The 27,395-nt window shown below is 53.4% G+C and overlaps 12 protein-coding genes across 12 annotated transcripts; 10 read left to right on the top strand and 2 right to left on the bottom strand.

Moving 5' to 3' along the window:
- Positions 1–1,022: 1,022 nt before the first annotated feature.
- TEF1_2 (translation elongation factor EF-1 alpha) lies at positions 1,023–1,671 on the top strand (the record flags this gene model as incomplete). The annotated part of the gene is made up of 4 exons (XM_051492985.1): positions 1,023–1,027; positions 1,142–1,212; positions 1,269–1,324; positions 1,549–1,671. 4 exons carry the CDS (start codon positions 1,023–1,025, stop codon positions 1,669–1,671), a joined length of 255 nt encoding a protein of 84 aa, XP_051356216.1.
- A 101-nt stretch (positions 1,672–1,772) lies between these two features.
- TEF1_1 (translation elongation factor EF-1 alpha) lies at positions 1,773–2,843 on the top strand (the record flags this gene model as incomplete). Its single annotated transcript, XM_051492984.1, has 1 exon — positions 1,773–2,843. The coding sequence occupies one exon, from the start codon at positions 1,773–1,775 to the stop codon at positions 2,841–2,843; it is 1,071 nt and encodes a 356-aa protein (XP_051356215.1).
- Positions 2,844–3,648: 805 nt separating this feature from the next.
- J4E92_001572 (uncharacterized protein) lies at positions 3,649–5,202 on the top strand (the record flags this gene model as incomplete). Its single annotated transcript, XM_051492983.1, has 1 exon — positions 3,649–5,202. One exon carries the CDS (start codon positions 3,649–3,651, stop codon positions 5,200–5,202), a length of 1,554 nt encoding a protein of 517 aa, XP_051356214.1.
- Positions 5,203–6,544: 1,342 nt separating this feature from the next.
- Positions 6,545–10,193, top strand: J4E92_001571 (uncharacterized protein; the record flags this gene model as incomplete). The annotated part of the gene is made up of 3 exons (XM_051492982.1): positions 6,545–6,762; positions 6,839–9,843; positions 9,895–10,193. The coding sequence occupies 3 exons, from the start codon at positions 6,545–6,547 to the stop codon at positions 10,191–10,193; spliced, it is 3,522 nt and encodes a 1,173-aa protein (XP_051356213.1).
- Positions 10,194–11,860: 1,667 nt separating this feature from the next.
- On the top strand, positions 11,861–13,145 carry J4E92_001570 (uncharacterized protein; the record flags this gene model as incomplete). The annotated part of the gene is made up of 2 exons (XM_051492981.1): positions 11,861–11,865; positions 12,119–13,145. The coding sequence occupies 2 exons, from the start codon at positions 11,861–11,863 to the stop codon at positions 13,143–13,145; spliced, it is 1,032 nt and encodes a 343-aa protein (XP_051356212.1).
- Positions 13,146–13,718: 573 nt separating this feature from the next.
- J4E92_001569 (uncharacterized protein) lies at positions 13,719–14,877 on the top strand (the record flags this gene model as incomplete). Its single annotated transcript, XM_051492980.1, has 3 exons — positions 13,719–14,112; positions 14,161–14,633; positions 14,827–14,877. The coding sequence occupies 3 exons, from the start codon at positions 13,719–13,721 to the stop codon at positions 14,875–14,877; spliced, it is 918 nt and encodes a 305-aa protein (XP_051356211.1).
- A 1,765-nt stretch (positions 14,878–16,642) lies between these two features.
- On the top strand, positions 16,643–18,483 carry J4E92_001568 (uncharacterized protein; the record flags this gene model as incomplete). The annotated part of the gene is made up of 5 exons (XM_051492979.1): positions 16,643–17,021; positions 17,076–17,399; positions 17,714–17,793; positions 18,208–18,345; positions 18,403–18,483. The coding sequence occupies 5 exons, from the start codon at positions 16,643–16,645 to the stop codon at positions 18,481–18,483; spliced, it is 1,002 nt and encodes a 333-aa protein (XP_051356210.1).
- Positions 18,484–18,831: 348 nt separating this feature from the next.
- On the top strand, positions 18,832–19,554 carry J4E92_001567 (uncharacterized protein; the record flags this gene model as incomplete). Its single annotated transcript, XM_051492978.1, has 1 exon — positions 18,832–19,554. The coding sequence occupies one exon, from the start codon at positions 18,832–18,834 to the stop codon at positions 19,552–19,554; it is 723 nt and encodes a 240-aa protein (XP_051356209.1).
- A 43-nt stretch (positions 19,555–19,597) lies between these two features.
- Positions 19,598–20,652, bottom strand: J4E92_001566 (uncharacterized protein; the record flags this gene model as incomplete). Its single annotated transcript, XM_051492977.1, has 3 exons — positions 19,598–20,074; positions 20,130–20,176; positions 20,238–20,652. The coding sequence occupies 3 exons, from the start codon at positions 20,650–20,652 to the stop codon at positions 19,598–19,600; spliced, it is 939 nt and encodes a 312-aa protein (XP_051356208.1).
- A 313-nt stretch (positions 20,653–20,965) lies between these two features.
- On the top strand, positions 20,966–21,575 carry J4E92_001565 (uncharacterized protein; the record flags this gene model as incomplete). Its single annotated transcript, XM_051492976.1, has 2 exons — positions 20,966–21,012; positions 21,068–21,575. 2 exons carry the CDS (start codon positions 20,966–20,968, stop codon positions 21,573–21,575), a joined length of 555 nt encoding a protein of 184 aa, XP_051356207.1.
- Positions 21,576–21,875: 300 nt separating this feature from the next.
- On the top strand, positions 21,876–24,570 carry J4E92_001564 (uncharacterized protein; the record flags this gene model as incomplete). The annotated part of the gene is made up of 4 exons (XM_051492975.1): positions 21,876–22,197; positions 22,242–22,302; positions 22,596–22,621; positions 22,826–24,570. The coding sequence occupies 4 exons, from the start codon at positions 21,876–21,878 to the stop codon at positions 24,568–24,570; spliced, it is 2,154 nt and encodes a 717-aa protein (XP_051356206.1).
- Positions 24,571–24,708: 138 nt separating this feature from the next.
- On the bottom strand, positions 24,709–26,504 carry J4E92_001563 (uncharacterized protein; the record flags this gene model as incomplete). The annotated part of the gene is made up of 3 exons (XM_051492974.1): positions 24,709–25,571; positions 25,627–26,212; positions 26,265–26,504. The coding sequence occupies 3 exons, from the start codon at positions 26,502–26,504 to the stop codon at positions 24,709–24,711; spliced, it is 1,689 nt and encodes a 562-aa protein (XP_051356205.1).
- Between the last annotated feature and the right edge of the window lie 891 nt (positions 26,505–27,395).

The raw sequence follows: 27,395 nt of genomic DNA, 5'->3' as shown, positions 1-27,395 counted from the left end.
AAGCTGAATGTCATGTCTTTGGTGGCCAGCAGGATTGTCGGTGAAGCTTTGGGAGTCTACCATTCCTCGGAATCAGACTGAAACGCTTGTACCGTGTCGGGATGCCGATAGATCCCCTCGTAGCAGGGTTCCTTTGAGCAAGACCACTGAGTGATGTAAGGGGCAGTGGAATTTCCAACTGCGGTACGTCCGGCAAGGGGCGGCGTTGAACAGCTCAAAGGACGGTTCCACGATAGTTGGGTCCTCTGATATTGGGCGTCTGCGATAGCGCGTGTGAGTCAAACCAGACCCATTGTTCTGGCTCCATAAGCATCAATGCCCAAGGTAGCGGTAAAAGCAATAGAGGGAGTGGCTATCAGCGGAGAAAGGAAATTGAACACGGTGGTGTGCAGGAACTGGGCGGTACCATCGACAAGGCCACAATAGACTCCGCTTGTAGTGGGGCTGGGTACACGGTATGATGGCAATCTCAGTACCCCGCCAAAAGTTTTGCAGTGCGGCAAAAGTGACACCGAGGTGGTTTCAGCGCAAAGGCTGCATACTGGATTATTATTCCAGGTAAAGTGAATCGAGAATGAAGGTAACAATCGAGCCTTGTGCAAAAGCAAAAGCTGTAGCGCGTAGGTGACGCGGATCAACTGGTACGAAAAGGGCTGATGGACAGCAATGACGATGCACCAAAAGACTCGCGTGAGGCAACTGCGGCTGTGGCGAGCTCACAGTAGGCGGTCAGGGCGGTTGGAAGGGCTCCATGGCATGTGGGCCAATGAACAGGACCCGTTTTGCCTCTTTCACAGTCGAATTCGTTGCAAGTGAAGGAGTTTTCGTAGCCCAACGGGGGGCTAGCGCCTAAAACTAGCACGGACCCACTCAGCCCTCCAAGTATATTAGCAACACCCAGCCCCTCCATCGCTCACTTTTTCTTCTTCGTCCAACTCATACCTTACACCGCGCGCTGTAAATCTGAGTATCAAACAACTTCCCCTCACCACCACCAAAGCAAACTACACAACACCGCCAACATGGGGTAAGTTATCTCCCCCGCCTTCTGCCTCAGATCTCTGGAGTCTCGACATCGCCCACTCCAGCAGCCTAGGCCGCCACCTCCTCTCTTAGTACAGCTCACTAACAATGTCTGCAGTAAGGAGAAGATGCACATTAACGTGGTCGTTATCGGCCACGTCGACTCCGGAAAGTCCACCACCACCGGCCGTAAGCCCTCCCTCTCCGAACGCCTGCGGGGTCACACAACTTACAATGGGATACAGACTTGATCTACAAGTGCGGTGGTATCGACAAGCGTACTATCGAGAAGTTCGAGAAGGTACGGCATCACTCTCCTTTCACACGGGCATCCGCGACCGTCCAGTGCACCTTTGAGCGCTCAGCCATTTCCGGCTTATCGCGATGAGGGGCATTTTTGGGTGGTGGGGTTGTGCGAACTTTTACGCGCTAGCGCTAGTCCGCATGCGGCTTTCGCGAACCCCAACACCATGACGCACATCCAATTTTCCCAATCCGGCTTCAGTCTGCTAATAAGCCTCACAGGAAGCCGCCGAACTCGGTAAGGGTTCCTTCAAGTACGCATGGGTCCTCGACAAATTGAAGGCCGAGCGTGAGCGTGGTATCACCATCGATATCGCTCTCTGGAAGTTCGAGACTCCCAAGTAAGTTCCGGCTCTACCCAGTGCATTCGAGACACACACTGACTTCCCCTTTGATATTACGTCACTGTTATTGATGCCCCCGGTCACCGTGACTTCATCAAGAACATGATCACTGGTACTTCCCAGGCCGACTGCGCTATTCTCATCATTGCCGCCGGTACTGGTGAGTTCGAGGCTGGTATCTCCAAGGATGGCCAGACTCGTGAGCACGCTCTTCTCGCCTACACTCTCGGTGTCAAGCAGCTCATCGTTGCCATCAACAAGATGGACACCACCAAGTGGTCCGAGGAGCGTTACCAGGAGATCATCAAGGAGACCTCCAACTTCATCAAGAAGGTCGGCTACAACCCCAAGCACGTTCCCTTCGTCCCCATCTCCGGCTTCAACGGTGACAACATGATTGAGGCTTCCTCCAACTGCCCCTGGTACAAGGGTTGGGAGAAGGAGACCAAGGCCAAGGCCACTGGTAAGACCCTCCTCGAGGCCATTGACGCCATCGACCCTCCCAGCCGTCCCACCGACAAGCCCCTCCGTCTTCCCCTCCAGGATGTCTACAAGATTGGTGGTATTGGCACGGTGCCCGTCGGTCGTGTCGAGACCGGTATCATCAAGGCCGGTATGGTCGTCACCTTCGCCCCCGCTGGTGTCACCACTGAGGTCAAGTCCGTCGAGATGCACCACGAGCAGCTTGTCGAGGGTGTCCCCGGTGACAACGTCGGCTTCAACGTCAAGAACGTCTCCGTCAAGGAGATCCGTCGTGGCAACGTTGCCGGTGACTCCAAGAACGACCCCCCCAAGGGTGCCGAGTCCTTCAACGCCCAGGTCATCGTCCTCAACCACCCTGGTCAGGTCGGTGCCGGTTACGCACCAGTCCTCGACTGCCACACCGCCCACATTGCTTGCAAGTTCTCCGAGCTCCTCGAGAAGATTGACCGCCGTACCGGAAAGTCTGTTGAGAACTCCCCCAAGTTCATCAAGTCCGGTGACGCCGCCATCGTCAAGATGGTTCCCTCCAAGCCCATGTGCGTTGAGGCTTTCACTGACTACCCTCCCCTCGGTCGTTTCGCTGTCCGTGACATGCGTCAGACCGTTGCCGTCGGTGTCATCAAGTCCGTCGCCAAGGCCGACAAGGCTGGCAAGGTCACCAAGGCCGCCCAGAAGGCTTCCAAGAAATAAGCGCTCTCTTCTTGGGTTGCTTGTTTCTCTTCTTTCGTCTCTAGATACCTGGTTCTGGGGATGTGGTTGCTTCGGAAAAGCTGTGATGACTTTTGAAACGTGTCATGCATAACGGTCTGGGGTCCTGGCGTCGTCCTTCCATAGTTTCCATAATGATCTGAATGAAAACATGGGTGGGATATGAACAATAACACCTCTTCTGCATTCGTGAGTGACTTGATGGTGTCTTGACTTATTCCTCCCTTGGCCGTGCTTCTTGCCTCCTCTGACTTGGTAGACCCAATGTCGTTATCCTTGAGGTTTCCACCCCGGGTGGTTGTAAGTTGTGTCGACTTCTACGAATTGATCATGGAGCTAGACGCATACATCAACTCAGGGACTGTCTAGTTGTCAGAATATAATACCATGTATGCGACACGCTTCGTTGCCACCTCTAGTGCTCCAAGGACCAAGGCAGGTTTCGCCGCGGACTGATGAGCTTTGTTCACCGTGTACTTATCATCTTGGGCTTGGAAAAAGCACCTCACTCATGGAAAATATGAACAGCCTGGAGCCTACATTGACGTTGGATCATCTACTTTGCATATTTTCACGTTGATGTAGGCTGCAAACCTGTTTAGGACTTTTCGGTGTGGAAAGACATGCCTGCCGCGCCGGTGCTTGAGCCAACACCGTGGCTGGTTGATGGCTTCAAGAACCGACCCACTGTTTTGGATTTAGCGCTGGCCATCACTTCCAAGGCTACTAACCGCATGCAAGTCACCATCGCTCTACGCCCTCACATTACAATCTCTCTAGAGGAACCATGTCGGCAGATCTTTTTGCGGAGTTCGGAGCAGACCCCCCTCCTACTCAACAGCAATCGCAGCCTGCACCCAACGCCATAACAAGTGCACCTGCTGCATCGAACTTCAACTTCTTCAACGGCCTGAACAACGCTCCGACTTTAGCAACACCGTCGCAGCAACCTCCTTCAACGAGCAACACTCAGAATTTTGGTTCGACTTACGAACAAGCGTCTATTGTCGAAGACAATGACGACTGGGGCGATTTTGAGGGCGGCTCATCTCTAGAACCCGCTCCTGCCGCCAAACAAGATCCGTTCGCATTTGCATCACCTCCGGTCGTCCAACCACAATCAAATGCATGGAACATCACCTCAACGACCCACGATCCTTTTGCATTTGCATCGCAATCATCTTCGCAGCCGTTGGAGCAGACATGGAATCGAGCGCCAATCGTGAAGGCCAAGAAATCAGCCGACCCAAGCGTTTTGTTCGACGCGGAAGATGATCTTGATGATGATGACGACTTTGGCGATTTCGAAGGCGAACAGGAGAGTGAAACGCAGTCTACGGCACCCGTGGCATCGTCTTCGGCGATTGTGGACCTACTAGGCGACATGAGCATAGCACAGGCTCAACCACCCAGCACGAGTAGTAGAGATACTGCTAACGCAAGTCGGGGTTCAAAGCTTCAAGCAACGACGAACAAGAAACCTGGCACAGGCTTTGGTGCTATGGCCAAACCAAAGCAACCCGTGCCACCACCCGCAGTGGCTCAAGAAGATGACGGATGGGATGAATTCGATGACTGGGAGGCGTCCATTCCTAGTAAAGCACCGAGCAAACCCGAAGCCGTGAAGTCGACTAGCAATGCCAAAATGAATGTCACACCAGCTCCGATACTTTCCCCTACAACAACAGATCCACAGGCAGGCGAACTACCTCCTACGAACGTGCCACCACCCGGCGTGTTGCTATCACTTTTCCCTTCTCTCTTCGCCGAAGCACAGGAGAAGTTGTTCAAACCCATGGCAGCCCAACCTTTGCCCATGCGAAACAAGCTACTAGCGGAGCCCGCGACGATTGCCTACCTCCAGGGCTATCTTATACTCGGAAACGTCGCGGCGCACATCATAGCAGGAAGGAAATTGCGCTGGAAGCGAGACCAACATCTGTCTCAAGGCATGCGAATTGGCCCAGCGTCATCACGAGCGACTTCTGGAATGAAGTTGACGGGCATTGATAAGGGCGAGAACATGAAAGAAGAGCGAGAGGTTTCCGACGTGGTCAGAAGCTGGAAAGAACAGGTTGGGCGACTACGCCATGTCGTGTCTGGCGCAAATCAAATCAAGGCGGGCACTCTAGACCGTGGACCGGATTTGCAAGAGACGATGCCAGTGAAGACACTCAAGCAGTCCGAGGGCGGTATTCCCGCACGGCAGCCCTGCATGCTGTGTGGACTAAAACGAGAGGAGAGAGTAACTGCAGCGGATATGGCCACGGACGATAGCTTTGGCGAGTGGTGGATTGACCAGGTCAACATGCATCGAGGTGTGTCTATGAAATGGCTGTGATGAAGACGATTGCTGACTCTAGACTAGGCTGTAGGAACTTCTGGAACCAGCACAAAGACACTCTTCGACAACACTGATGGCTTGAAGTTCGCATCTCCAGGATGAATGCATGGGTACAGCACACGGCATGCATGCGAGCGATGTTCAGCCAATGGTGTTGTCCGGGGCATGCGGAGCTAATCACGGTGGTCGCAACCTGCACGACTTTCTGCATGATGAGCAGAGAATTCAGAGGCCTCCATTGAACAAGTGACATCTGTTACTTTCCACATTCACTGTGCATATTGTTGCTGGGTGCCGGTAGTGTATATAGTGTTGTTCAGGGCATGCTATGACGACATGAACGTCGGCTAGATTGGCGGAACGTTTGCTCTTTGCGCAAAGCGATGGAAGAGGCGGCAGAGCAGCACATGTCAGAAGGAAGGCTAGCGGAGGCTTGTCGGACGGATGATGACAGGTCCGGCTGGGGAAGCTTGTGGGACAAGTGGGATGCGCCGCAAGAAGCATTGTACATGGCAAGCATGGTAGACACTAGGTTTCAGCTGGGCAAAGCAGATTTGGAGTCTTGTGCAACCTTGACGTCTAGCGTGCGGTGAGGCAGGCGTGGAGTATGATGATGGTGTCCCGCCCCAGTCTATGGTAGATCAGATCTCTGGTAGCGTCGAGGGCGGGTGCATCGTCTGTGCACTTCGCGGGGCCAGCGTAGGCGCAATGCAAATAACGCCGTTGCCGTCTCAAGTCGCATCCATAGTGCGGGCGACGTAACTACATGCCATTCACTGTACACGCCCACTGATCACCCTTGACTCTAGTCCGCTCCACGCGTCGCATTTCTTACTGAACAGCCGCTTCCGTCGCAGGTGATATCCGACCCAAGCCCCATCAGCCCTGCATTCCCCGCCAAAGCCTTTGCACCACCGCCCGCCCGCGCATCTTGCACCCGTACCCCAGAAGCGATACCGCCGCCGCCCCCAACGCGACACCGGGTCAGTACACATTGACTTGTGTGCCTGTAGACCAAGACTGGCCCTCTCGTCGTCATTCGCTGCGCGTAGTCTTACCGAGCCGAGACTTGTGCCCAGGCCTGGGAACAGGCGCTCGTACGCCTCAGGGAATGAGCAGGCCAAATGATCATGGTACGTCAAGTGACCCTCTGCCCCGAGTCGTGATGCCCGCGACTGCCTCCACGGCGTCTGCCTCTGCCACCGGCGAGATATGGCCCGCTTTGTAAGCTTCACCGCTCAATGCACCCGTGGACTGCGAGAGGAACGGCACCGAGCTGCTTCAGTAGATAATAGACACCCGCCGTGCCTGCCACCTGGACCACCTACTGCTCTGCTGCATGGATCTGCTTGCTGACGCCCTCACCCCGCCAGGCTCTCTACCAGAAGAAGCACCCTTCGACTCGTTCGCACAGTCGCAGCACCTCTCCGAATATGCCCCGCTGGTCAAGACGAAAAGCACATCCAGCCTGCTGAGCTGGCGGACGGGGCCGCCGCCACCCATCGACACGGCCAAGCGCCTGAGCATCGATGCAGGGCAGCTGGACCGCATGGCCAGGTGAGTGCAACGTGCGAGAGGCTGGACAGGCAGGAGCTTTCTCCGCTCCGTGGCTAACGGCTGACACATACTCCAGGTCGCCCATTGTGTCTGAGCATGAACACGGCCTAGGCTCTTCAGGCCTGCGTCGCATTCGCCAACAGCCAGGCCCACGACAGCTGCAGACGACCCAGCGAGCCGCTTCGTTGAACATCGCGACTCCGCCAGTGTCGAGGCACCCCTCAGAGTCCACGCCCACAGCGCCCGCATCACCGACCTTCGCCTTTGGCGAGGACCTCACTCGTTTTCCCTCGGAGTCCCTGCACTCGTTCTCGTTCGCGACCCAATCCGAAGAGTTTATACACAACCGCCAGAATGTGCTGAAGCGCTCCATCGAGTTCATGCGAGACAGGCTCGGCTGGGCTGCGACCAATCCCGGCATAGCCAACGCTCAAGCCAAACTCAGCGGCGATCAAGAAGTGCAGAGCATGATGGAGCTCCTGACCCGGGCAAACCTCATAGGTCAAGATGGCACAGGAGCCCATGGGCTGGGTGCTTTGGGCCCAGTGACAGGTCCCGCCGACATGTCCGGCGAGAACCCATTCGAGAAGGGATTCACTGTCGATCGGTCAGCGAGCCCAGAGAGCATGCTCGAAGCAGCGAGACCCCCAGTACACAGGGCGACTACAATCGACGTAGCCGATAACAGCAGCACGTCAGACTCTCGAGAGGGACGAAGCTCATCGAGTACCGATTTGACCTCCGACGCGTCGAGCACACGCGTAGCGGCCGCCTCTCCACCTCCACCCTCCTCGCAGCCTGCACGACCCCAACGAGCCGCACTAAAACGTACCCTCACCGACGTCGCGCCTCTTACGATACAAAGTCAGCTCCACGATGCCCTTGCACAGCCATACCGGGTCGGAGACCAGGAGAAGATCGGAGACCTCGTTTCTCCTGCGAGCATACCGACTCTCCCACCGAGTTTCAGCAATGCACCAGGGCCTCACTCTGCGGGCTCAGCGCCGCATGGACACGGAAGTCGACACGCTCCAGCAGCACAGGCCATCTTTACGACCGAGACAGACACGCCGTGGACTATCACATCCGCAAACGATTTGGCATGCTTGGTATTTGGAGTAACAAGGGCGGAGGTCCGTAAGCTGGGCATCCTCGAGGTTGTGCGTGAGGACCGCAGGAAATGGCTCGAGAGCAAGCTGAAGGATCCTGAAAGTGGCTCGAAGAACGCGCCGTCTGGAGTATCGGCTGCCAACAACAATCTGAAGGTCGGCAGCGGTGTCACAGCGCGGTTACTGAGCAAGGCTCCATCACGAGTGACAGCTGCGAGGAAAGCACAAACCGACGACGGCAGTGGATCTTCATACTACAACGCGAAGAAGACCGGCAAGCTCAACCATGAACACAAGGGCTCAAGGGGCGTCCTACTCTGTGGAGACGTTATTCCGATACAGAAACGCGACGGCTCGACTGGGTCGGCCAGCTTGTGGGTCAAAGAGAAGCGGGGCAGTCTCATATGGGTGCTTGAAGAGATCGCCGAAGACGTTGTGTACATCACGGTCGACGAAACAGGCTGCGTATCCAAGGGCTGGGGCGCAACGGAAGCTGTCTTCGGGAGCGATCGGTTACGGAGGGGCATGGATCTCAAGCGTCTCATACCAGGTATACCACGACTCCGAGGAACAAACACTGGAGTACTAGACTACGACTCCATTGACGAGTTCCGCAGCTACACAGCTCGCACGTCGAACAGCATCAATATACCCGTGACTGTGGAAGCCTTGCCTGGCGAACCTACCTTCCGCATATCTAGCTTCCCTCACATCGCCGGCATCATTGTCCTATCGTCCGACGACCTCAAAATTACGAGTTCCAATTCCGTGTTCTCCGCGGCTCTGTTTGGGCAGCCGCGACCTGAAGGTATCCACGTCAGCAAGCTCATACCCGCGTTCGACAGAATTCTGCACGTCATGACAGACGAGGACAAGATAGAGCTGGTTGACGGGATCGTTATTCCCGAACACAGTTTTCGTCGCGCACGAGCCCTGCTCGCAATGCGGGAAGGTAGTGCAGATGCCGCAGCCATCTTCCTGCGACCAAGTGGTCTGCCAGCCTTACATCGCGACGGATCAGAAATAATGGTTGACGTGCAAATGCGAGTTGTGAAGAGCGAAAAGTCACCCCGATTTGATGAGAATGTCATTGAAGAGGAAGATGGGTCATCGAAACCAAACAAGGGTCCAGAGCTGGTCTACGCTTTGTGGATAACATACTCCAGGCAACTGCACGCTGCGAACCACGGTATCGGTCCAGTGACTCCCCTTATGTCACGGCCACCCTCACCCCGCCAACCAGAGCCAGGCCAGTCCAGTTTCTCCGTGCCACAAGAACCCGAATCACATCAATCGCAAGGAACACCGCCTACAGTTTCACTCCTCACACAGCAGATTCAAGAAGCCATGCGGCCTAATACTCCGCAACAATCTCAGAAAGGAGCCATGGCACCGCCGCCAGCACCTGCACAGGATGAGCCATCCCAGAAGAAGACTATCAATGATTTTGTAGTGTTGGAGGATATGGGCCAAGGCGCCTATGGGCAAGTCAAGCTATGTCGATACAAGAAGAACAGCAACAAGAAGGTTGTGATCAAGTATGTTACGAAGCGGCGCATCTTGGTCGACACGTGGACACGAGACCGAAGGCTTGGAACTGTGCCGCTCGAGATTCACGTCCTGGACTATCTCCGCCGCGACGGCTTTAAACACCCTAACATTGTGGAAATGGCCGATTTCTTCGAGGATGACATCAACTACTACATCGAGATGATACCACACGGTCTACCGGGCATGGACCTCTTCGACTATATTGAGCTACGTGTCAACATGGAAGAGAAAGAGTGCCGTAAGATCTTTGTTCAGGTCGCAGAAGCGGTACATCATCTGCACACCAAAGCGAAGGTCGTACATCGAGACATCAAGGATGAGAACGTCGTCCTCGACGGTGAAGGCAACATCAAGCTCATCGACTTTGGAAGCGCAGCGTACATCAAAAGCGGACCCTTTGACGTCTTTGTAGGCACAATTGGTATGTTCCCCGTCACTCTCGAATCCTTATGGTCATACTAACGCTCCTCAGACTACGCTGCCCCAGAAGTCTTAGCTGGAAAAGCCTACCGCGGTAAAGAACAAGACGTCTGGGCCCTTGGCATCCTCCTTTACACCATCATATACAAAGAAAACCCCTTCTATTCCATTGACGAGATCATGGATCATGATCTCCGCGTACCGTGGGTCATGTCGGAAGAGAGCATCGATCTTGTGCGACTGATGCTAGATCGAAATGTGGAGAAAAGGATCACCATCAGCATGGTGCTCGAGCACCCTTGGTGCAAGGGCGCTGGTGCTGGCAGCGGGGTGGTTGGAGAAGCCGCTTGAGGACCAAAACACATGGGAACGAATATATGGAACGACTTTACGATCTTTTGCATGCGGCTGGACTAGGACTGGTTATGGGATGGATAAGATCAGGCGCACTGCTATAGAGCGCTTCTCCTTCTACTTCGAGTTACACACATTGTTCGCAAAATTGCGCCATAGCATTATGGCATTGTTTGGTAGGGCGAGAGATGGAAAAAATGAATACCCAAGATCTTTGTTTTCGCATATTGTTGCTTGAACAGGGGTTGTTCTATTTGAACATGCCCAGGTGGTGACGCGATAGCCCCCGGCGCCAATTCGCGGGAGGCTGGTTCCTTCCCCGTGATGACGTCTGGTATCGGCGACGGGCGACTCCTCACCACGACCTCTAACAGATCTCGTTCATGACACTAAATGCACTCGCGCAAACAGAAGTTCCATGGCCCGTCATACTGGTCACAGATAGTGCATACCGCCTGTCTGGAAGTTTCCTGATGCGCACCGCCAGTCCAGGTCAGCGCCACGCTCAGTATAGCGTGGCAAGCAAACAGTACAACCCTCCATGTACTCAGCCTCAGGCAAGGCTGAGGTACCCATCCTCCCTGTCCCGACAACGACAGGCTTCGAGCCAATAGCAAAGCAACGCCACAGTCGTGCCACACGTTAGGCGTCCAGCCCAAGCCACGAACACCCTGTATCTCAGAATAGATCGAGTGGTTGTCCTCGCGCGTCGTCGCGGAACGTGTCTAGTTATTTCTACCCGCGGTCCACTTCCCACGTCCCATTGACGGTATTGCAATAGATACTTGGCGTCTAGACGTTGATTTGACGCACCGTAACATTAGTGTAGCGCTTCAACACGATGTTATCCCAACCGCCTAAGAGTAAGGCCGCTAGTATATGGTCTTTTGATTCGGGGTACGGATCAGGCACATTGGAAGATGATGAGGGGTTCCAGGTACAATCGTGCGCAATGTTGCATGTTGCGCAATTATTAACGCTGAGCAGATTGACCAGGCCGGAAGCTCCACGATCTATGGAACGTTGCCTACGTCCTCCAACCAGTCCGATCAGTCAAATCTTGGCGGACCTGTGACCCTTGAACTGGGAGACGAAATTCGCGCGAGAGCAATCACCAATTCGACTGAGCCTCTGGCTACGGAAGTCGACGTGTTCACGGCGAAAGTTCGCACTAGTAACGAATCGTTGGTGCCGACGCAGCGTGATGGTATCGATTGCCTCCGATGTCAGCTTTGGAACATCATCAACCCCGACGGGCACATTAGATGCGACGACTGCACGAGTGAAGGATTTGAGACGCTTGAAGCTGTCCTGGGTACTGCTGAACTACCAAAGACGACGACTGCAGCACCTCGACATGGCGCTTTGAAGGTGACTCCGTCGGAAGACGACTCCCAACCCAAGAGTACCGGGCGATGCTCTGCATGCGAGATATCGGCACTCATTCACCCAGACCAGCCCGTCAACTGTGCTTCTTGCACTCTAAAAACGGGCTTGCTATCTCCAACTCCGTCAGACCAGCCATCAAAGGTCAAACGTTCTTGCGCCCGACGGCCACCCACCAAGCTCGAGTCGCATGCGACGCGATGCCTGCAAGAATGGTTGAGAGAACATCGAAACAATCCTTATCCAGACAACGAGACCAAGCGTTCACTGGCCGAGAAATGTGGTATCACTGAGAAGCAGGTTACTACCTGGTTTACTAATGCGCGAGCGCGAAGAAGGGTTCTCGATGCGAAATCGTCTAACCCGGCCTCGGAAGATGAAGGAGCTCGGAATACTCGACTTTCTAGCGTAATATCCACAGTGCTGCCGCACCGAGAAACCTCATCAGGCTTCGAGGCACCATCCGATCGTCGGTATTCGGTCACGTCTCATTACACAGGTGACGACTCCAGCCATACGAACACAACTACATCTAGGCGAGGCAAGAAGAAGGATTATGGCCAGTCTGTCAACGCACCTACTTCGGTCTCCAAAGCGCATTCGTTCGCATCCAAATCACAACTTCCATCTACCGATGATGTCGATAGCGAATCGCAGACGTGGCAGTGCACCTTTTGCTACCAACATATCGCGCGTAAATCCTGGCGCCGCCATGAGGAAACCCAGCATCGACCCAAACGAAAGTGGACATGCTTGCTCACTGGCCCTAGTCTCACCATATCGTCTCGTTCAGATGCGTCTACGTCGTGTGTGTTCTGCATGGCAGCGAACCCCAGCGACAAGCACTTCGCCGAATGCCACCGCGTAGCTGAGTGCATGGCCAAGGACGAAAGCGAAAGAACGTTTCTGCGACCCGATCACCTGCGTCAGCACGTCAAGAACTTCCACAAAGCGAAATTAGATGAGACCACCCGCGATCTCTGGAGACGAGAGGGCCTAGGTAATCATGCCGTGGAGAACTGGGTTTGCGGTTTCTGTGCGAAGGTGCTGAAGACATGGGATGATCGTGAGACGCACGTCGCGAACCATTTCAAGGATGGCCTGACGATGGCGCACTGGAAAAGGAATGCGCAGCCAAATGCTGGGATTGAGGCGAGCAGGAAGAGGCCGACTTCGAGCGAAGGACGGCCGAATGTGCTCTCGAAGTTGGCACGGACGCTTACTTTCCGATCATCGCGTGAGCAGCATCACTACGAGTCGCAGAGTCAGGCCACTGATGCTTTCGATACTGCACTGCCATTCACCCACGCGCCTGAGTTGGATGCACCTCTTTTGCCGGAACTTGTCTTCGACGACTTCATGGCGGGCGTTGGTGACGGCGATTTCAATTACAGCGACACGATTCTTGCTGGCGCGTATGGGCACGACTTTGCTTCTACTGGACGGCATGATTCCGCATTTCCAGACGAAGAAAATGCGGGGTTTGACTTTGGCGATCTGACGGATGGGTTCGTCAACCAAGAGTTTGGGAATGGGGATGCCTTTGGGTTGTGGTATCAGTAGTCAAGAGGATCCTTGATATACGCTACTCCAGAACTGTACGAATCTTGCCTTCCTCGACGCACTTCACTTGTAGAACATGATGTGACTAGATGAGGTGCGTTGAGCTATGCACTCATTACAGGTTATGACGTCATGTTCATCATCGAAAGAGACTTGTATTTGGTTCAGGGGACTGAGTCACACCAAGGCTGATTATTCTCACGGAACATCGGTATGAAGCTCTACTGTAGGGCTGCGGTCGCTGCCGCTTCTGTCCTTCAATCCTTGTTCATGATCGAAGACACCTTTGCTGTCTGCGCCATTTCCGTAATCATGGACGAAGAGTGTCATCGTCCCACACATCCGGATGCGGAGTGTCGTGATGACTGGCTTGTACCATAACCGCGCATGAGTCACTACCTGAGTATGTCTCCCAAGGGTAGCGTTCCGCGATGTTACAGTCGCGATCCATGGTTCTCGGCGCCTTCCCTACGTGATCTGAACAAGAGTCATCAACTTCGAGCACATCAGGAGACCTAATCGATTTGTATAAAGCAAGGTCGCTCGATAATTGTACGCCAGAAATCTATCGCCATGGCTTCTAAACCTGTTGCTAGGCCTTCTAACAAGTTTGCGCATTGGAACACATTCCCGTTCATGACCGCGCCAAGAACGAAATACTACTCCGCTCAACTCCAGTCGCCAATCTTTCGCCTTCCTCGAGAGGTCCGGGATGTTATTTACGAATACTACCTCACGGAGAAGGAAGGCTACCACTTTGATAGCGAAACCGGTAAACTGTTGTACCAGAACCCGTCGTCAGAACCTAAGCAAGTCGTTCGGCTTGGCCTACGGATAACATGCCGCATCGCTGCCGAAGAAATGAAAGACCGCGCCTTCGAAAAGGTCAACTTCTACCCTAAGCGTTCAATCGACGACGGTGGTGAATACATGGGTCTCCGCTCACGGGCAGGTCGCTTCAGATGCAGTAAGTGATATCTATTGAGAATGCTGTGTGGCTCTAATAGGGACGCAGTATTGAAGTACGTCGAACGCCAAAAGTGTCGCATGCTGGTATGCGCTGCTGAATTACTACAACCTGAGGATTACGTTGACGTTTACGATCGTTACCCTTCCGCGCAGCACCTGCTTCAGGCACCTCTACGGCGCGCGATTGCGCAGCAGACAGATGATCTCAGTGCGTCAGAAGAAGCAGGCGAAGACATCCTCAGTCAATCCTTTAGCGATGCTCTTCACTATGCACTAATGCTAGCGAAACAACGGCACCCGTCAAGGTTTGCGAAGCTTGTGGGTGCAACATTCGGCCTAGGTGATTGCCCTGTGCGAAGGACCATCGGTGGTGTGATGCAGAACAACCTGTTTGTCAATGGGGCTTTATCCGACATCTATCATTGGCATCCTGTACCATGGTGCGTGCCTGATGACCAAGAGCTATCGACACTGGAGGCCCTCATTTGTCAACCTGGAGAATCAGATATCCTGCTCCCAGTCACGGACGACGGCATCTTCTATTTTCGGGACATAAGAGAGCATTCCCATGCTGGGCTCCTCCGTTGGTACTTTTCTGCTGCAGCCGTGGCGGTTGACTTCTGTAAGTGTAGCTCATGCTTGGCCTCATGGCCAATTATGCTTTGCAGAGTGAAGAGATCAATTGTCTGAGCACCTTGCTGATCGGAGACAGTACATCGTACGCCGAAAGAGCGCAGGTACAATATACGAACGATTGTACTAAACGAAGATGTCAAATCCGTATCCCGCCCTGAAAGCCATGCGCGGGGACTGATTCCATACTGTCTCGAGAATCCTCGTCTGCGCATCGAGAGACACATCGGCCTTCTGACAAACCTACTCCCAGTAGGCTCTTCGCAGTCTCCCGCAAACAGGAGCGCGCATATCCGCAGTTCTGATTGTTTCAAGGCCATACTCCCATGGATCGAAGAGGCACTCTTGTTACACTCTTATGGGATGCCGTTGAAATCGTTCCAACTTGTCCTCGACGGTGTGGCAAGAGAATCTTCGGAATTCTGGTCTATGCTCAAATTTGCCGCAGCTACCCAAGAAGCTCGTAGCATGCAGCTCCAGCTAAGCGGTATAGATCTCCCACACAGAAATCTTCGGCCATCATACTCATACTCTTCGGCAATTTGGAGTCTACCTACAGACTTCGCACAAACGATTCGGCATATCGCTGAGGGCAACTCGCTTGTACGGTACAATGGAGATGTGGGTGAGATTTGGGATCATGATACTTTCTGCTATGAGAGGAGGGAGTGGACGGAAGCACAGTGGGGTTTAGACTGGTACGAGAAGATTGGCGTAAATATTATCTCGAAGTTTTGGCTGTATGTGTGGGAGAGGTATGTTGTAGAGCCTTCATCGTAGACATTGCGTTGATCGGCTAAAATAGCTGGAGAATTGGGCTGGAAGACAGCTCTTAGACACGGCATCCGCGAATGTGTGAATTAAGCTTCGATGTCCCAGAAACATTGTGTAGTCTCGAAACCAGAATTGAAGTATAACTGTCATGGTACGAGATTGGAGAGGTGGCTTGATGTATCAATTGCGTGGCGGCCAGCCCACATCTGGAGTATTATGTTGGATGATGCCCACTGCCTTCGGGTCATGCACTCTTCCAAATAGCAAGAAGCCTGTGATGCATACCATCAGCAAGACAGCTATACTATAAGCCGATTTGCCCCATTGTCATAATGTATAGGTCTGCCTTCTTCTTCGGAAAGGGCGCATCGTGCCGTGAGCCCGGGTTGGTGTTATGCCATGTATGCCTGGGTACGCTGTAATCGGGTTGCGCGTCTTCGACCGGATGTACGTAGGCTGTAATGCTGAAGGGCGAGGGATATAGATAGCGTGCGGAGCTCATTATGCGTGGACAGCGTTCTCGTCTTCGTCGCGGTTCAAGGGTGAGTTCGGGCGAAAGCCATCGCGAAGATTGCGCGCGGTCTGCAAGAGCGCTTGCAACGTGAGTATGTGAGGTTTCGAAGGGTATAATTAGGGACGTCTGCAAGACCAGACTCAACGAGCGAGTGAGGTCATGGTCTGAGGAGGTTGTGGGAGAGTGAGCCGTGATGTTTGCCTGGGTGGTGGAGCTCCGTGATCATGAAGAGGCTGGGCACCACCTGGGCAGGCTCGCGCCAACCGGTCCGCGCCAGACCGACCATCCATCTGTTCGGTCGCGTCGCGTATAATCATTATCACCCAACAAATACAGCTTTACTGTTGATGGGCATGTCGCTCACACTCAGACATCAACTCTACAGCCACCGATAAGTCATTGCACTGAAGCTGAATGGTGCCCAGGCGATCAGCCAATGGGCACACACTTCAACGCGATGAATCCGCTTACGACCAGCAAGCCATAGTTTGGTACCATGGTGCATCCGTCTTGGGAGTCATCGCAAAAGCCAGAGGAGGTATGACGGCGCAGTATAAGATGCCGGGCAGTCGCAATCAGCATCTGCATGGCACCTGATACACCCAAGATGGCTTTCAACAAGAGAGGCCCCAACAACTTTGCGCACTGGAACATGTTCCCCTTCATGACGGCACCCAAGACGCAGTACTTTCTCGGGCAGAAACAATCACCGCTGTTCCGACTTCCACGAGAGATTAGGAATACCATCTATGAGTACTATGCTCAGGGTCGACCACAGTATGTGTACAATAGGGGCACAGCAAAATTACGATACTCCAATACTTCAGCTCAGACGGAGGGTCTCGGTCTCATGATGACCTGCAAGATTGCTGCAGACGAGATGCAGCACGTCGCTTTCCAGAATGTCGAGTTTACTACACATTGCTCCGTGGACGATGGCGCAGTCTTCCAACAACTCCGATCCAGAGTCGCTCGATTTTGCCAGCGTAAGTGCAGAGTACCATTGAATGAATGTGAAATTGGACTGATGTACTCCTTAGTATTCGATATGGTTCAGGTTCAGAGACAATACATGTTGATCTGTGTCGCGGAACTACTCGAGGCGTCAGATGTTACTGAAATAAGAGCTCGTTATCCAGCCATCGAAGACTGTTTCGAAGGACCTCTGAAGCAAGCACTCGCACAAAACATCAATACACTCTCCCGATACATGAACATTGGTTTGGACAATCACACATCTCAAGATTTCATAGAAGCTCTCGTGCTTGCGCTCGACATGGCGAAGAGTCGAGATTCGACCAAGTTTGCGCGGCTCACACGAGGAATCTTTGGAAACATCATCTGCCCTGTGGGCAACCTTCGAGGTATGGGCCAGTACAATATCTTCGTGGAAGGGGCGTTGCACGATGTACTTTATTGGAGACCATCCCCTTGGGCGATTCCCACGGATAGCGAGCTTGCCAGGATGGAGGGGCTTGTTTGCCGGCCAGAAGAAGACGACGAGCTCATTTACAACTGGTGCCACGTGGAGGACCCTCGCCGACTATGCAACAGTAAATACTACTTCTCTGCTGCAGCAGTAGCGATCGACTTTTGTAAGTACTGTCCTTTATCACAGCGCTTGTTGTTGTAATACAAATATCTTTACATGGAACGAACTTTCTAACGCGAGGCGCAGTGCATCGAATCCCCCCCAAGAGGCTGCGCAATCTGCGCAAACTCGTCCTCCACGAAGACTTCAAGTCGATGCCGCGTTCCGTATGCCATGTACGAGGTCTCATTCCCATGTGCCAGGCGAATTCAAATCTTCGGGTCGAGAGACATATCGATCTACTGGCCACCATTCTACCCTTGGGTCATCCATACAACTTCCATGCCGGATATGACTGGATTGGTGGATCCGAAGTTTTAGATGCTATTATTCCATGGCTAACAGAAGTTCACCTACTTCATGTTCGTGGAATGCCTAAGAGCTCTTTCCGACTCGTTGTAGATGGTGCGTCACCGGAATCCCATCAAGCGTGGGGCATCATCAAGTATGCAGCAGCCATGCAAGAAGCCATGCTGGAGCAATGTCGAGTACACGGCACGCGCCCGACGTCCAGACTTTTCGACCGCCGCTTTGTCGGCCGTATTCCTTTACCTTGGCATCTACCAGAAGGGTTCTACCAGACGGTTCGCGACGTCATTGACGGCACTAGCAACATTTCCTTTATTGGAGAGGTGGGAGAAGAGTGGGATCAAGAGGCATTCTTCCTCCCAAGAAAGGATTGGACGCTAGATCAATGGGCAGAAGAGTGGAAGCTTGAGGTTCGTCATAAAAGTATCCAAACGAGTTTCTGGAAACGAAACAACGCTCGATATCAGATAGACCCTCAAGGTTTCGGTCATGTTCACCGGACAGTCTACAACGGTGAGGTCATTCGCAGCAGCGACCGACCGTTGTAACGGTACTCGTGGACCTGGGCAGCGTTGGACGGCAGGGGGTGGTGTGCGACGGTAGCTCAATGGGCAACTGGAATGATTACTACAGGCTCCGACATGGAAGCCGATAGGTACAACCTAATCCATGCGACTCTTCTTATAACCACCTCCAAGTGCATACGATGATTGGCATGCTTTGTCATTCCTAGGGCGGCGCGCCTCGCCCGCCTCGCTTGCACGGCGCGCGAGCGCCTAGCCAGGAACCAAAGATCTGCCCCTCCAAAAACATCACCAACTTTCTGCCACAACGTCGCATCACCCACGTCTCCTACACCCGCTGCAGTCGCTCCTTCCTCCTCGAACCCTCACTCAATGACCGCACCCACGCACCTCGACCCCAGCGAACTGGGCACCAAATCCTACTGGGACGCCGCCTACAACACCGAACGCCAAAACTTTGCCGCAAACGCCGACGACGAAGGCACGATATGGTTCAGCGACGCGGGTGCCGAGGAGCGCATGTTGTCTTTCCTTGAAGACCTCAGCGACGAGGGCCACATACACAAAGAGGACGACGGTGACGACCACAACGCGGCACGGTTCCTAGATCTGGGAACAGGCAATGGGCATTTGCTGTTTGCGCTGCGCGAGGACGAGTGGAATGGCGAGATGGTCGGTGTCGATTACTCTGCGCAGAGCGTCACGCTTGCCACGTCGATTCGCGACGCGAAGGATGACTCTTACAAGGACATCGCGTTCCACGAGTGGGATATTCTGTCGCAAGCACCGGGCGCGTGGTTAGGTGCTGGCTTCGATGTCGTACTGGACAAGGGCACATTCGATGCCATCTGCTTGTCGCAAGAAGAAGACGCGCAAGGTCGCAGGATCTGCGAAGGATACAGGGAGAAGGTCGAGCCTCTCATGAAGAAGGGCGGCAGGTTCCTCATCACGAGCTGCAATTGGACAGAAGAAGAGCTCAAGGGCTGGTTTGGAGGCGGAGAGCTGGAGTTTGAGGGCAAAGTCAAGTACCCCAGCTTCACGTTTGGAGGCAAGACGGGCAGCAGTGTTGTTACGCTGTGCTTCAAGAGGGTGTGATTCAGCGCTTCGTCTGCTAAGAGAAGGAACTACTACGACTACGCTATCGAACAGCCCGCCGTATCCTCGCGAGAACGAGCCACTTCTTCCGCTCGCCCATATTCTCCGTACCGCCGTCGCGCTCTTTCGCCCATGACCGCCGCTGCCCGTTTACGTCCATCTCGTATATCTCCTCGATCTCGAGCCCTTGCTCCGGTATCACTTCCTCGAAGAAGGGTGCGACTTTGGCGCGTCCTGTATGGAAGCCTGCGATACAATATATACGTGCGGACGGGTCGTCGGATAGGAAGTGCAGCATCGATTTGGCGAGGCTCTCGTGCTCCCACGGCATCCAGAGACAATCTGCAGCGAGAATGCGCGTGTAGCGGTTCGCGTGCGAGGTCTCGAAGGGTGTGCTTGTGGAGCCCCATTGATGACCTTCGACAGTCACGTTGGGCTTGAGATGCGCGGGGACGTTCTTCGCGACGTTCGTTCTGAGGGTATCGAGGATAGGAGCGGCAGGATAGTCGGTGATGGCAACCTCGCGGATTGTTAGTTGGAGCCCATACATATCCGGAGTCTGAACGTGGACGTACCTCTTTCGCTCCCGCCAATGTACTCAGAATCCCGCCCAATCCTACGCCTGCGAGCAAATAGTCCATCAGTACTCTCTTCAACACCTCTCTTTACTCAGCCCGACCCACCTGCACCCAACTCCAACACCGTCTCGCCCTCCACGCTCCATCTATTCTCTTCTTCTTTGTCTGTCCACCATTTGCCATCTCTCCAGCCCTCTTCATCTTCGTGCAGGCCCTTTCCACTTGCACCCAGATCGCCTCCCTCCACTCGCCCGCTGACCAGTTCTGCCATCATGACGCCGGCATTCCATAGGTAGTGCGCAAACTTTCTTCTTTCTTCTTCGCCGTTCACATCTGCGACCCTGATCTCCAACTCGCCAAACTTGGCGTTGCGGTACAGAATAACCGTGCTCGGGTCATCCCCATGCTGGTTCTGTGTATCATCGGTGAAGATGCCGCCGAGGGAGGACCCAAAGATGTCTTCAGGCTCGAGTGGCGTGTTGGCTGGGCGGCGGAGGTTGATCAGCGAAGGAAGTAGCATTGCGGAGGTCGGTGTACGGCGGTTTGGTCGGGCGGAGGCTAGGATCCTTTCTTAGACGGGCTGAAGGATTGTCGCACGACGCCATGATGCGCAATGGAGGGGCTCGCGAAATCTTTAGCGGGGCAGACACGCCAGGCTGTAGATGGGATAGCGCACGGATAGCATGCAGGGTCACTGCATGGCTCCGACATGTCGTGAGATCATCATTTGCCGAGGCTGCTGCTCGTGCCGCTCTGAAACGCCGAGTTTCCTGCTCACTCCTGCTCTACTCCTCACCAACAGCGTGATTACCTGACAAGACACAATCGCCAACATGTCATTCTCCTCATTCAAGAATCCGGCGACATACCATCTGCTCAGGTACGAAGCTACATTACCAGCACTCGACGCTCAAGATCCTCTAACACAAGCACAGCTATGGCACCCTCCTGGGCTCAACGCTCTTCCAGTCCTTCGTCTCAGGCATCGTAGCCTTCCGCGTCCTCCCTCGCCCTCAATTCTCCACGCTCCAGAAGCACACCTTCCCCGTCTACTTCACGCTACAAACCCTCACTCCCGTCGTAATGCTGCTCACGTACCCACGCGGCGGAGCATCATCTTTGCTACCATTCCTATCCTCCTCGCCCATCCCGCCGACAGCAACCGATAACCTGAGTTCCTGGCTGCACACCACAATGTTTCTCACCGCGCTTGTCAACTGGGTTTATGTTGGACCTAAGACAACGGAGGTCATGGGTCTGAGGAAGCATCAGGAGACGAGGGATGGGAAGAAGAGCTATGATGCTGGGCCACATAGCAAGGAGATGCAGGCCCTGAACAAGCAGTTCGGCATTCTGCACGGCGTCAGCAGTCTGGTCAACATGGTGGGATTGGGAGCTATGATCTGGTACGGTGCGGTGCTGGCTGATGGGCTGAGCTTGTAGGGTCTTAAGGATGCTGTAAATACTGGACGGGATGGTCTTTAAACAAGACGACGATGTAAATAAGAAGCTGGTGCTGCCTATACGTGAAGAGGAGGATGGTGAAGAAACTGAGAAAGTACTAGCTACCCCGATACTCAGGCATACGATGGTGGAATCGCATCATTGAATAATGAGCACACGGCGCGTCTAGTTCATCATACCACAAACGCCAATGTTTTGACACCAGCAGCTATACACTCACCCTCTCTCTGCACGACCCCATGTCCTTACTTTACGATCATCTATTGCGGACGCTGCGTCATGGCGATCACACTCCTAGAACTGAGCTCAGCCAAACCCTCAAACTTCAACAACGACGCCCATACGAGAGTCCGCAAGGACAACACAAATGATGGCCTGGAAACAGTACAATACCGACAACTCATCTCTAGAGCCGTAACGCAGCGTCTGCATTCGCCATCCCTCGACGACCTCACGAAGACCAAGGCGGGCGACGCAACCGTACATTTCCTAGAAGAATGGGAGCTGCAAGAGCGCTGCATCGCACGGAACAAAGCCCGCGTTGAGGCTAAAAAGCTGGGTATCCCATGGAGTAAGACCGCCCATCTTCGCGCATGCACCCGTTCGTCTCATCCGATATGCATGACAAGATCTGACAGCTAACAGCACAATTCATCCTCGATGTCGAAAGCGCCGCTCTGCAAGTCCACGTCCTCACCCCAACTCGGTACGAAGTACCGCCGAGAAACATAAACAAAAACCAAGAGGCGACTAAACAGAACGAGGAGATGACATACAGATTTGGCGACTCCAAAGATGCAGCGCGTGATCAAGAGTGGAAGACAAAAGACGCTGCTGTATACAACATGTTGAAAGCTTTTCGGGGCGCGCGTTCGGGTCGCTGAGTACCTAGGTAGGACCGCCCAGCTTCGCTTGATTGGGATGTTTTTGTAAGTGCTGGAATGCGATACAGTCCTTTAGCTACCCTGATGGCACTCTAATGTTGATAGTATTATTTAGGTTACTGCTTTCCGTCAAGATACGCGGTGTGTCCATTCGCCAAGTGGAGGTGCATGGTGGTTGGCCATCATGGTTCGCGGGTAATTGGTGTCTTATATTAAGCTCAAACGATCGAGGTGTTCCAAGCACGGCTTATTCATCTTTCAGTTTTAAGCTCTTCAAGTCGAAAGTGCTAACAAACATGGTGTATCCAGCGGCGAGGATGTTGAGGTCACTAACCATTGCATTAGCCTCTACAGGGCTGGTGCTCAGCAACCCCATTTCGAGTCCCAGGACATCTTCAGAGACTAGGGACGTCAGTCGCACCAAACCATTGCTACAGGACTTCGACGCTCTTGGAGCATGGTTTGACGGTGTCGCGGCGATCAACACAACCACGTCTGCTTCCTCATCTAAGAAGAACGCGACTATCGCGATAGTCGGCGCCGGCATCTCTGGTCTCGCTACGGCACTGATGCTTGACAGCGTGGGTGTACACAACTGGGAGATTATCGAGGCAAGCGACCGGGTCGGAGGACGGTTCCGGACCAAGTACGTTGGTGGAACGCAAGAATGGGCGGAGATGGGTCCAATGCGCCTTCCTCACTCGATTACATACAAGGATGGAGAGACCATCGAGTACAGTGACCATCAGATGGTCTTCCAGTTGGCCGACATGCTCAATGAGATGAACGCGAATGATCCGCAATTCAAAGTCGACTTTATTCCATGGGTCCAGCATCACCCCAACGAGATCCTCGGCCTAGGAACTGGCAGACTTCCAAATGGACAACTTCCGACGCGAGCTGAGATTCAAGCAAACTTGTCTCTTGGGCGACCAGCACCATTGGACACGCAGGAGTACACCGAAATCAAGCAGCGCATGAACGAGCTTTTGAAGTCAAAGGACAGACTCAAGGCGGTACAACGCGATGTGTGGCGCGAACACAAGAAAGCCATGGATCAAGGTCTCGACGACTGGAGCGAGCAGGCCATGATGCGCCATGTCTTTGGCGCAAGCGAAAACGTCACAGACGCCATCTGGACAGCGAGCGACTACGACGTCTTCTGGGATGAGTTAGTGCATAACTCGAACCTTGCGCAAGATGGCGGACCGGATGCACTGGGCATGACTGAGTGGAAGTGTGTAGACGGCGGCTTTAACAGACTATCTGATGCGTTCCTTCCCCATATCAGCGACCGTCTCACCCTCAACCGTAAGATCAGAAAACTGGAGGCTGTTGAAATTGCCGAAGGTCGCACACGCACGAAACTGTCGTGGTATCCCAGCGTCAGCAACCGAACATATGAGTCGAAAGAGTACGAATACACAATCATGGCAGTGCCGTTCACCATGACACGATTCATGTCGCTTCCGAAATTCTCCTCCGTACTCGGTCGTGCGATCAGCGAAGCTGGCCTCCGCTTCAAATCCGCCTGCAAAGTAGCGCTGCTCTTCAAAGAACGCTTCTGGGAAAAGGGCGACCGTCCCATCTTCGGTGGATACTCCACGCCACCCAGTGCAGCCGTCGGCGCTCTCTACTATCCCGTCTACGGCCTTAACGAGTCTCGCCCGGGCTTGATCCTGCACTACCGGGGTGGCCACTGGAGTGACGAGTTCACGAGCTTCTCAGACGAAGAGTATGTGCAGACTGTGTTGGATGCTGTTGTAAGCGTGCATGGCGAGCAAGCGAGGGAGCTGTATACGGGCGACTACGAGAAGTTGTGTTGGCTGCAGGACGAGCATACGGGGACCGCGTGGTGCCGCCCGGATGTGATGCAGCATAAGTTGTATATCCCGGCATACCATCGAACGGAGCACAACACCATCTTCATTGGAGAGCATACGGCCCCAACGCATGCTTGGGTCAGTTCGTCGCTGCATTCGGCTGTTAGGGGTTCTGTGCAGCTGCTGCTTGAGTTGGGCTTGGTGGATGAGGCAAAGCGAGTGAATGAGGAGTGGATGGGCAGGTGGATTCAGCGTACAACCACGTAGGAAGTCAATAATCTAAGCATTAATTCGTACGTAGTGAATGTAGATATACATAAGGGAATGTGTGTGCGCGTGAGAGAGAGAGCCGCCAAACACCTGTTCTATCTACCTAGGTAAGCTCTGCTCTGCGACACGATTTCTCTAGATAGTCAGCCAATAGCTAGCTGTATCAGGATCTAGAGTAGTCCAGCAGTAAGGCATGTCTCCGCACAGGCCGTCTGCCCCAAACCTCGTATCTCTGATTACCGCGCTAAAATTCTTCATCGCGAGTCGAAAATCTTGTTCCGCTTTCTCCACTTCTTTACCCATCCTGGCTAGCATGGTTGTATTGTCGAACATGTGCGATAGGGTTTCCTCGCTGTTGACGAACTTAGGCCGGTTGAAATCGACCATTAAACTGATCTGGCCAATAGCAGCTTCAACTTGTGGCATGAAGGGCATGATGTCGGTGACACCTTTCGCAGTTGGCAATGGCGAGTAGAAAGCGAGTGGGTGGAAAGGAAGAACACCAGTTGAGGCGGCGAGAGCGTTTGTGTTGAGCGTGCCGTGAACTACTGATACCAGGTGGGCCATATGGGTCAGGATGTCGATGAGAGTGTGCTTGTCCTTGAGAGTAGATGGAAAGTCTACTATCTGAGCTGGTACTGCTTCATGGATCCATGCCTGGAGCTCATTGTCGTTTACAATTGCGCTTGCATCCGTGTAATACGATTCCACGAAGGTGGTCATGAACCGGCGAATGGCAGTATGGATAACGGATGCATCCCGGTAGAAAGGAAACGCTTTGATCTCGGGGCCGAAGCTAGAGTCAATCAGGCCTCGCCTTTTCAAGTTGGTTTCGAAATAGTTCGCCTGGAAAGCGCTGGATTCGCCGGAATGATACAGCGAGTCGGTGTAGTTACCGGCTTGACTGCCGGACCATGGAAAGAGTTGATCGATGGGGCCACCGGGGTTTATCAGGCTGTCGCGGCCGATGACTCGGAACGCCCAAGCATCCTTCATCACTACATTTCCGCTATTAGTTCTGAGTCACGGTTGTGGAAGAGTGGTGAAGCTTACATCGATGCAGTATGGCCATGACAGGATGTTCCTCACTCAACGTCCGGATAGCGCTTAGGTACACAATCTCACTCACCACGTGCGTGGCTCCGAGATGATACCATTGCGCGTACCAGAAACTGTTCAGATTGAACATCATCTTGGCCAGCAACCAATCGTTAGACGAGTCGTGAGGGGTGTAGACGAGGTCAGAGCCTTCTACATTCGATTTGATGGCGAGCGGCAGGAAGTTCTGAGACTTGGGGTCGATGTAAAAGTACGCTTGGCAGGCAGCGCCGTATTTGCCAGCGGACTGTGGTTGATACTTTTGATCCAGATAATTGGCAAGAAAGAGACGGCCAGAGGATTGGAGTGCTTCCAGTGTCTGCCCCGATATCGCGTCGGCGTTTGAGACGGTGAAAGGAAGCTTTGCGTCCTTTGACACTCGCACGATCTTGTACGGGTTGTCTGAGAGCTGAGTCATTGAAAAGAGCAGGTCTTCTGTGTAATTAGTCAATAGTCCAGGGTATGGCCCTTTGGGCGCGCTTTCTTTCCAGAGGCCGTTATACAGCTTCGCATAGTCATCCAAAGTGTTCAAGCCGCCAGCCTGAGGTATGTTAAGCATAGATCTCCGCGATCAGTCCGACAAATGTACTTACTGCCACAATGGATGCTTGAGCAGCTTTAGCATCCTCATCATTCTTGGCGCTCAATCTGTCAGAGAAAGCTTCGAAGCTGTCCCCTTGCGCCTTCGCAACTGGTCCACCAATACTGCCAGTTGGATAAAATGCAGTGTTGCCGGCGATTGAGGGACCGTATTCCCAGCCAGCTCGCTTCTCTGCAAGCGCAGATGCACGCGTACTGGAACTGGAGCTGGTGCCAATCGAGAAGTGCGACATGTCCCGGCGCCAGGGTGAGAGGACTGCTCCGTGAGCAGAACTACTGGCGCAGAGCAAGAAACAAAGTTGATAACGCATCTTTGGCATAGAAAATAGATCAAGAGGAGTGTAAATCTGAGATGTATAGATGTGTTGATTCTCGTTCCAAGTGGCTAAGTCGATGGTCTTATGCTGATCGAATAGGTCCGGAACTCAACGCATCGCAGTTATCAGAACCGCGAGAACCGAATTGAACACAGAAGCCGAGACCTCCGTCTCGTACAACCTTTCTGGGAAGTCTATGAATTGTGTTAGTGAGGTCACAAAGCTGAGGTGAGCACAATCTAGCCAGCCTTGCACAGTTCCGACCTGAACCGCCGTCTGACAACCGAAAGCAATACCGCCCGCAAGCGCACGGCAAGCATTCCATATAGTAGCTTAGCTTCATTCGACTCTAAGTACAAGCTCTGCTAAGGCAGGCGCATATCAGGATGTTGCTGGTGTTAAGTTAGTGCCGAGACGTCAACGAGATACCCAGGTGGCATTAAACCACCACAGCACACTCCATCGGCTGATATCGGTTTTGGTTCAATCAGAACCCAAGAAGTCAGATCAAAAGTCTCTCTGCCCAATATGTGATTGATCATCGCAAAGCAGTTTTGGAACTGAATGGACTTCGTACGAGCCAACGGATTTGTGACATCGCGACATCGATTGCCGAAATAAACGGTTTGCCAAGCGAGCCGACGGATTGGGTTCGGTCCCGAAGCAAGGAGCGCTAGTACGAAACGAGCATGAATCCGGAGCTCAGCCGTCATCTCCCGAATCTGTGCCGAGCTCTAAACAACACTCGGAAACAAACAAGCATACGTTATGAAGATCCATGTATATCAAACGTGATCGATTCTATCT

The sequence above is a fragment of the Alternaria infectoria genome, assembly GCF_024043175.1.
Source record: "Alternaria infectoria strain BMP 0036 chromosome Unknown scaffold_2, whole genome shotgun sequence".
Classification (NCBI taxonomy): domain Eukaryota; kingdom Fungi; phylum Ascomycota; class Dothideomycetes; order Pleosporales; family Pleosporaceae; genus Alternaria; species Alternaria infectoria.
The sequence above is the reverse complement of the archived record's forward strand: the minus strand, read 5'-3'. Positions and strand labels throughout refer to the sequence as shown.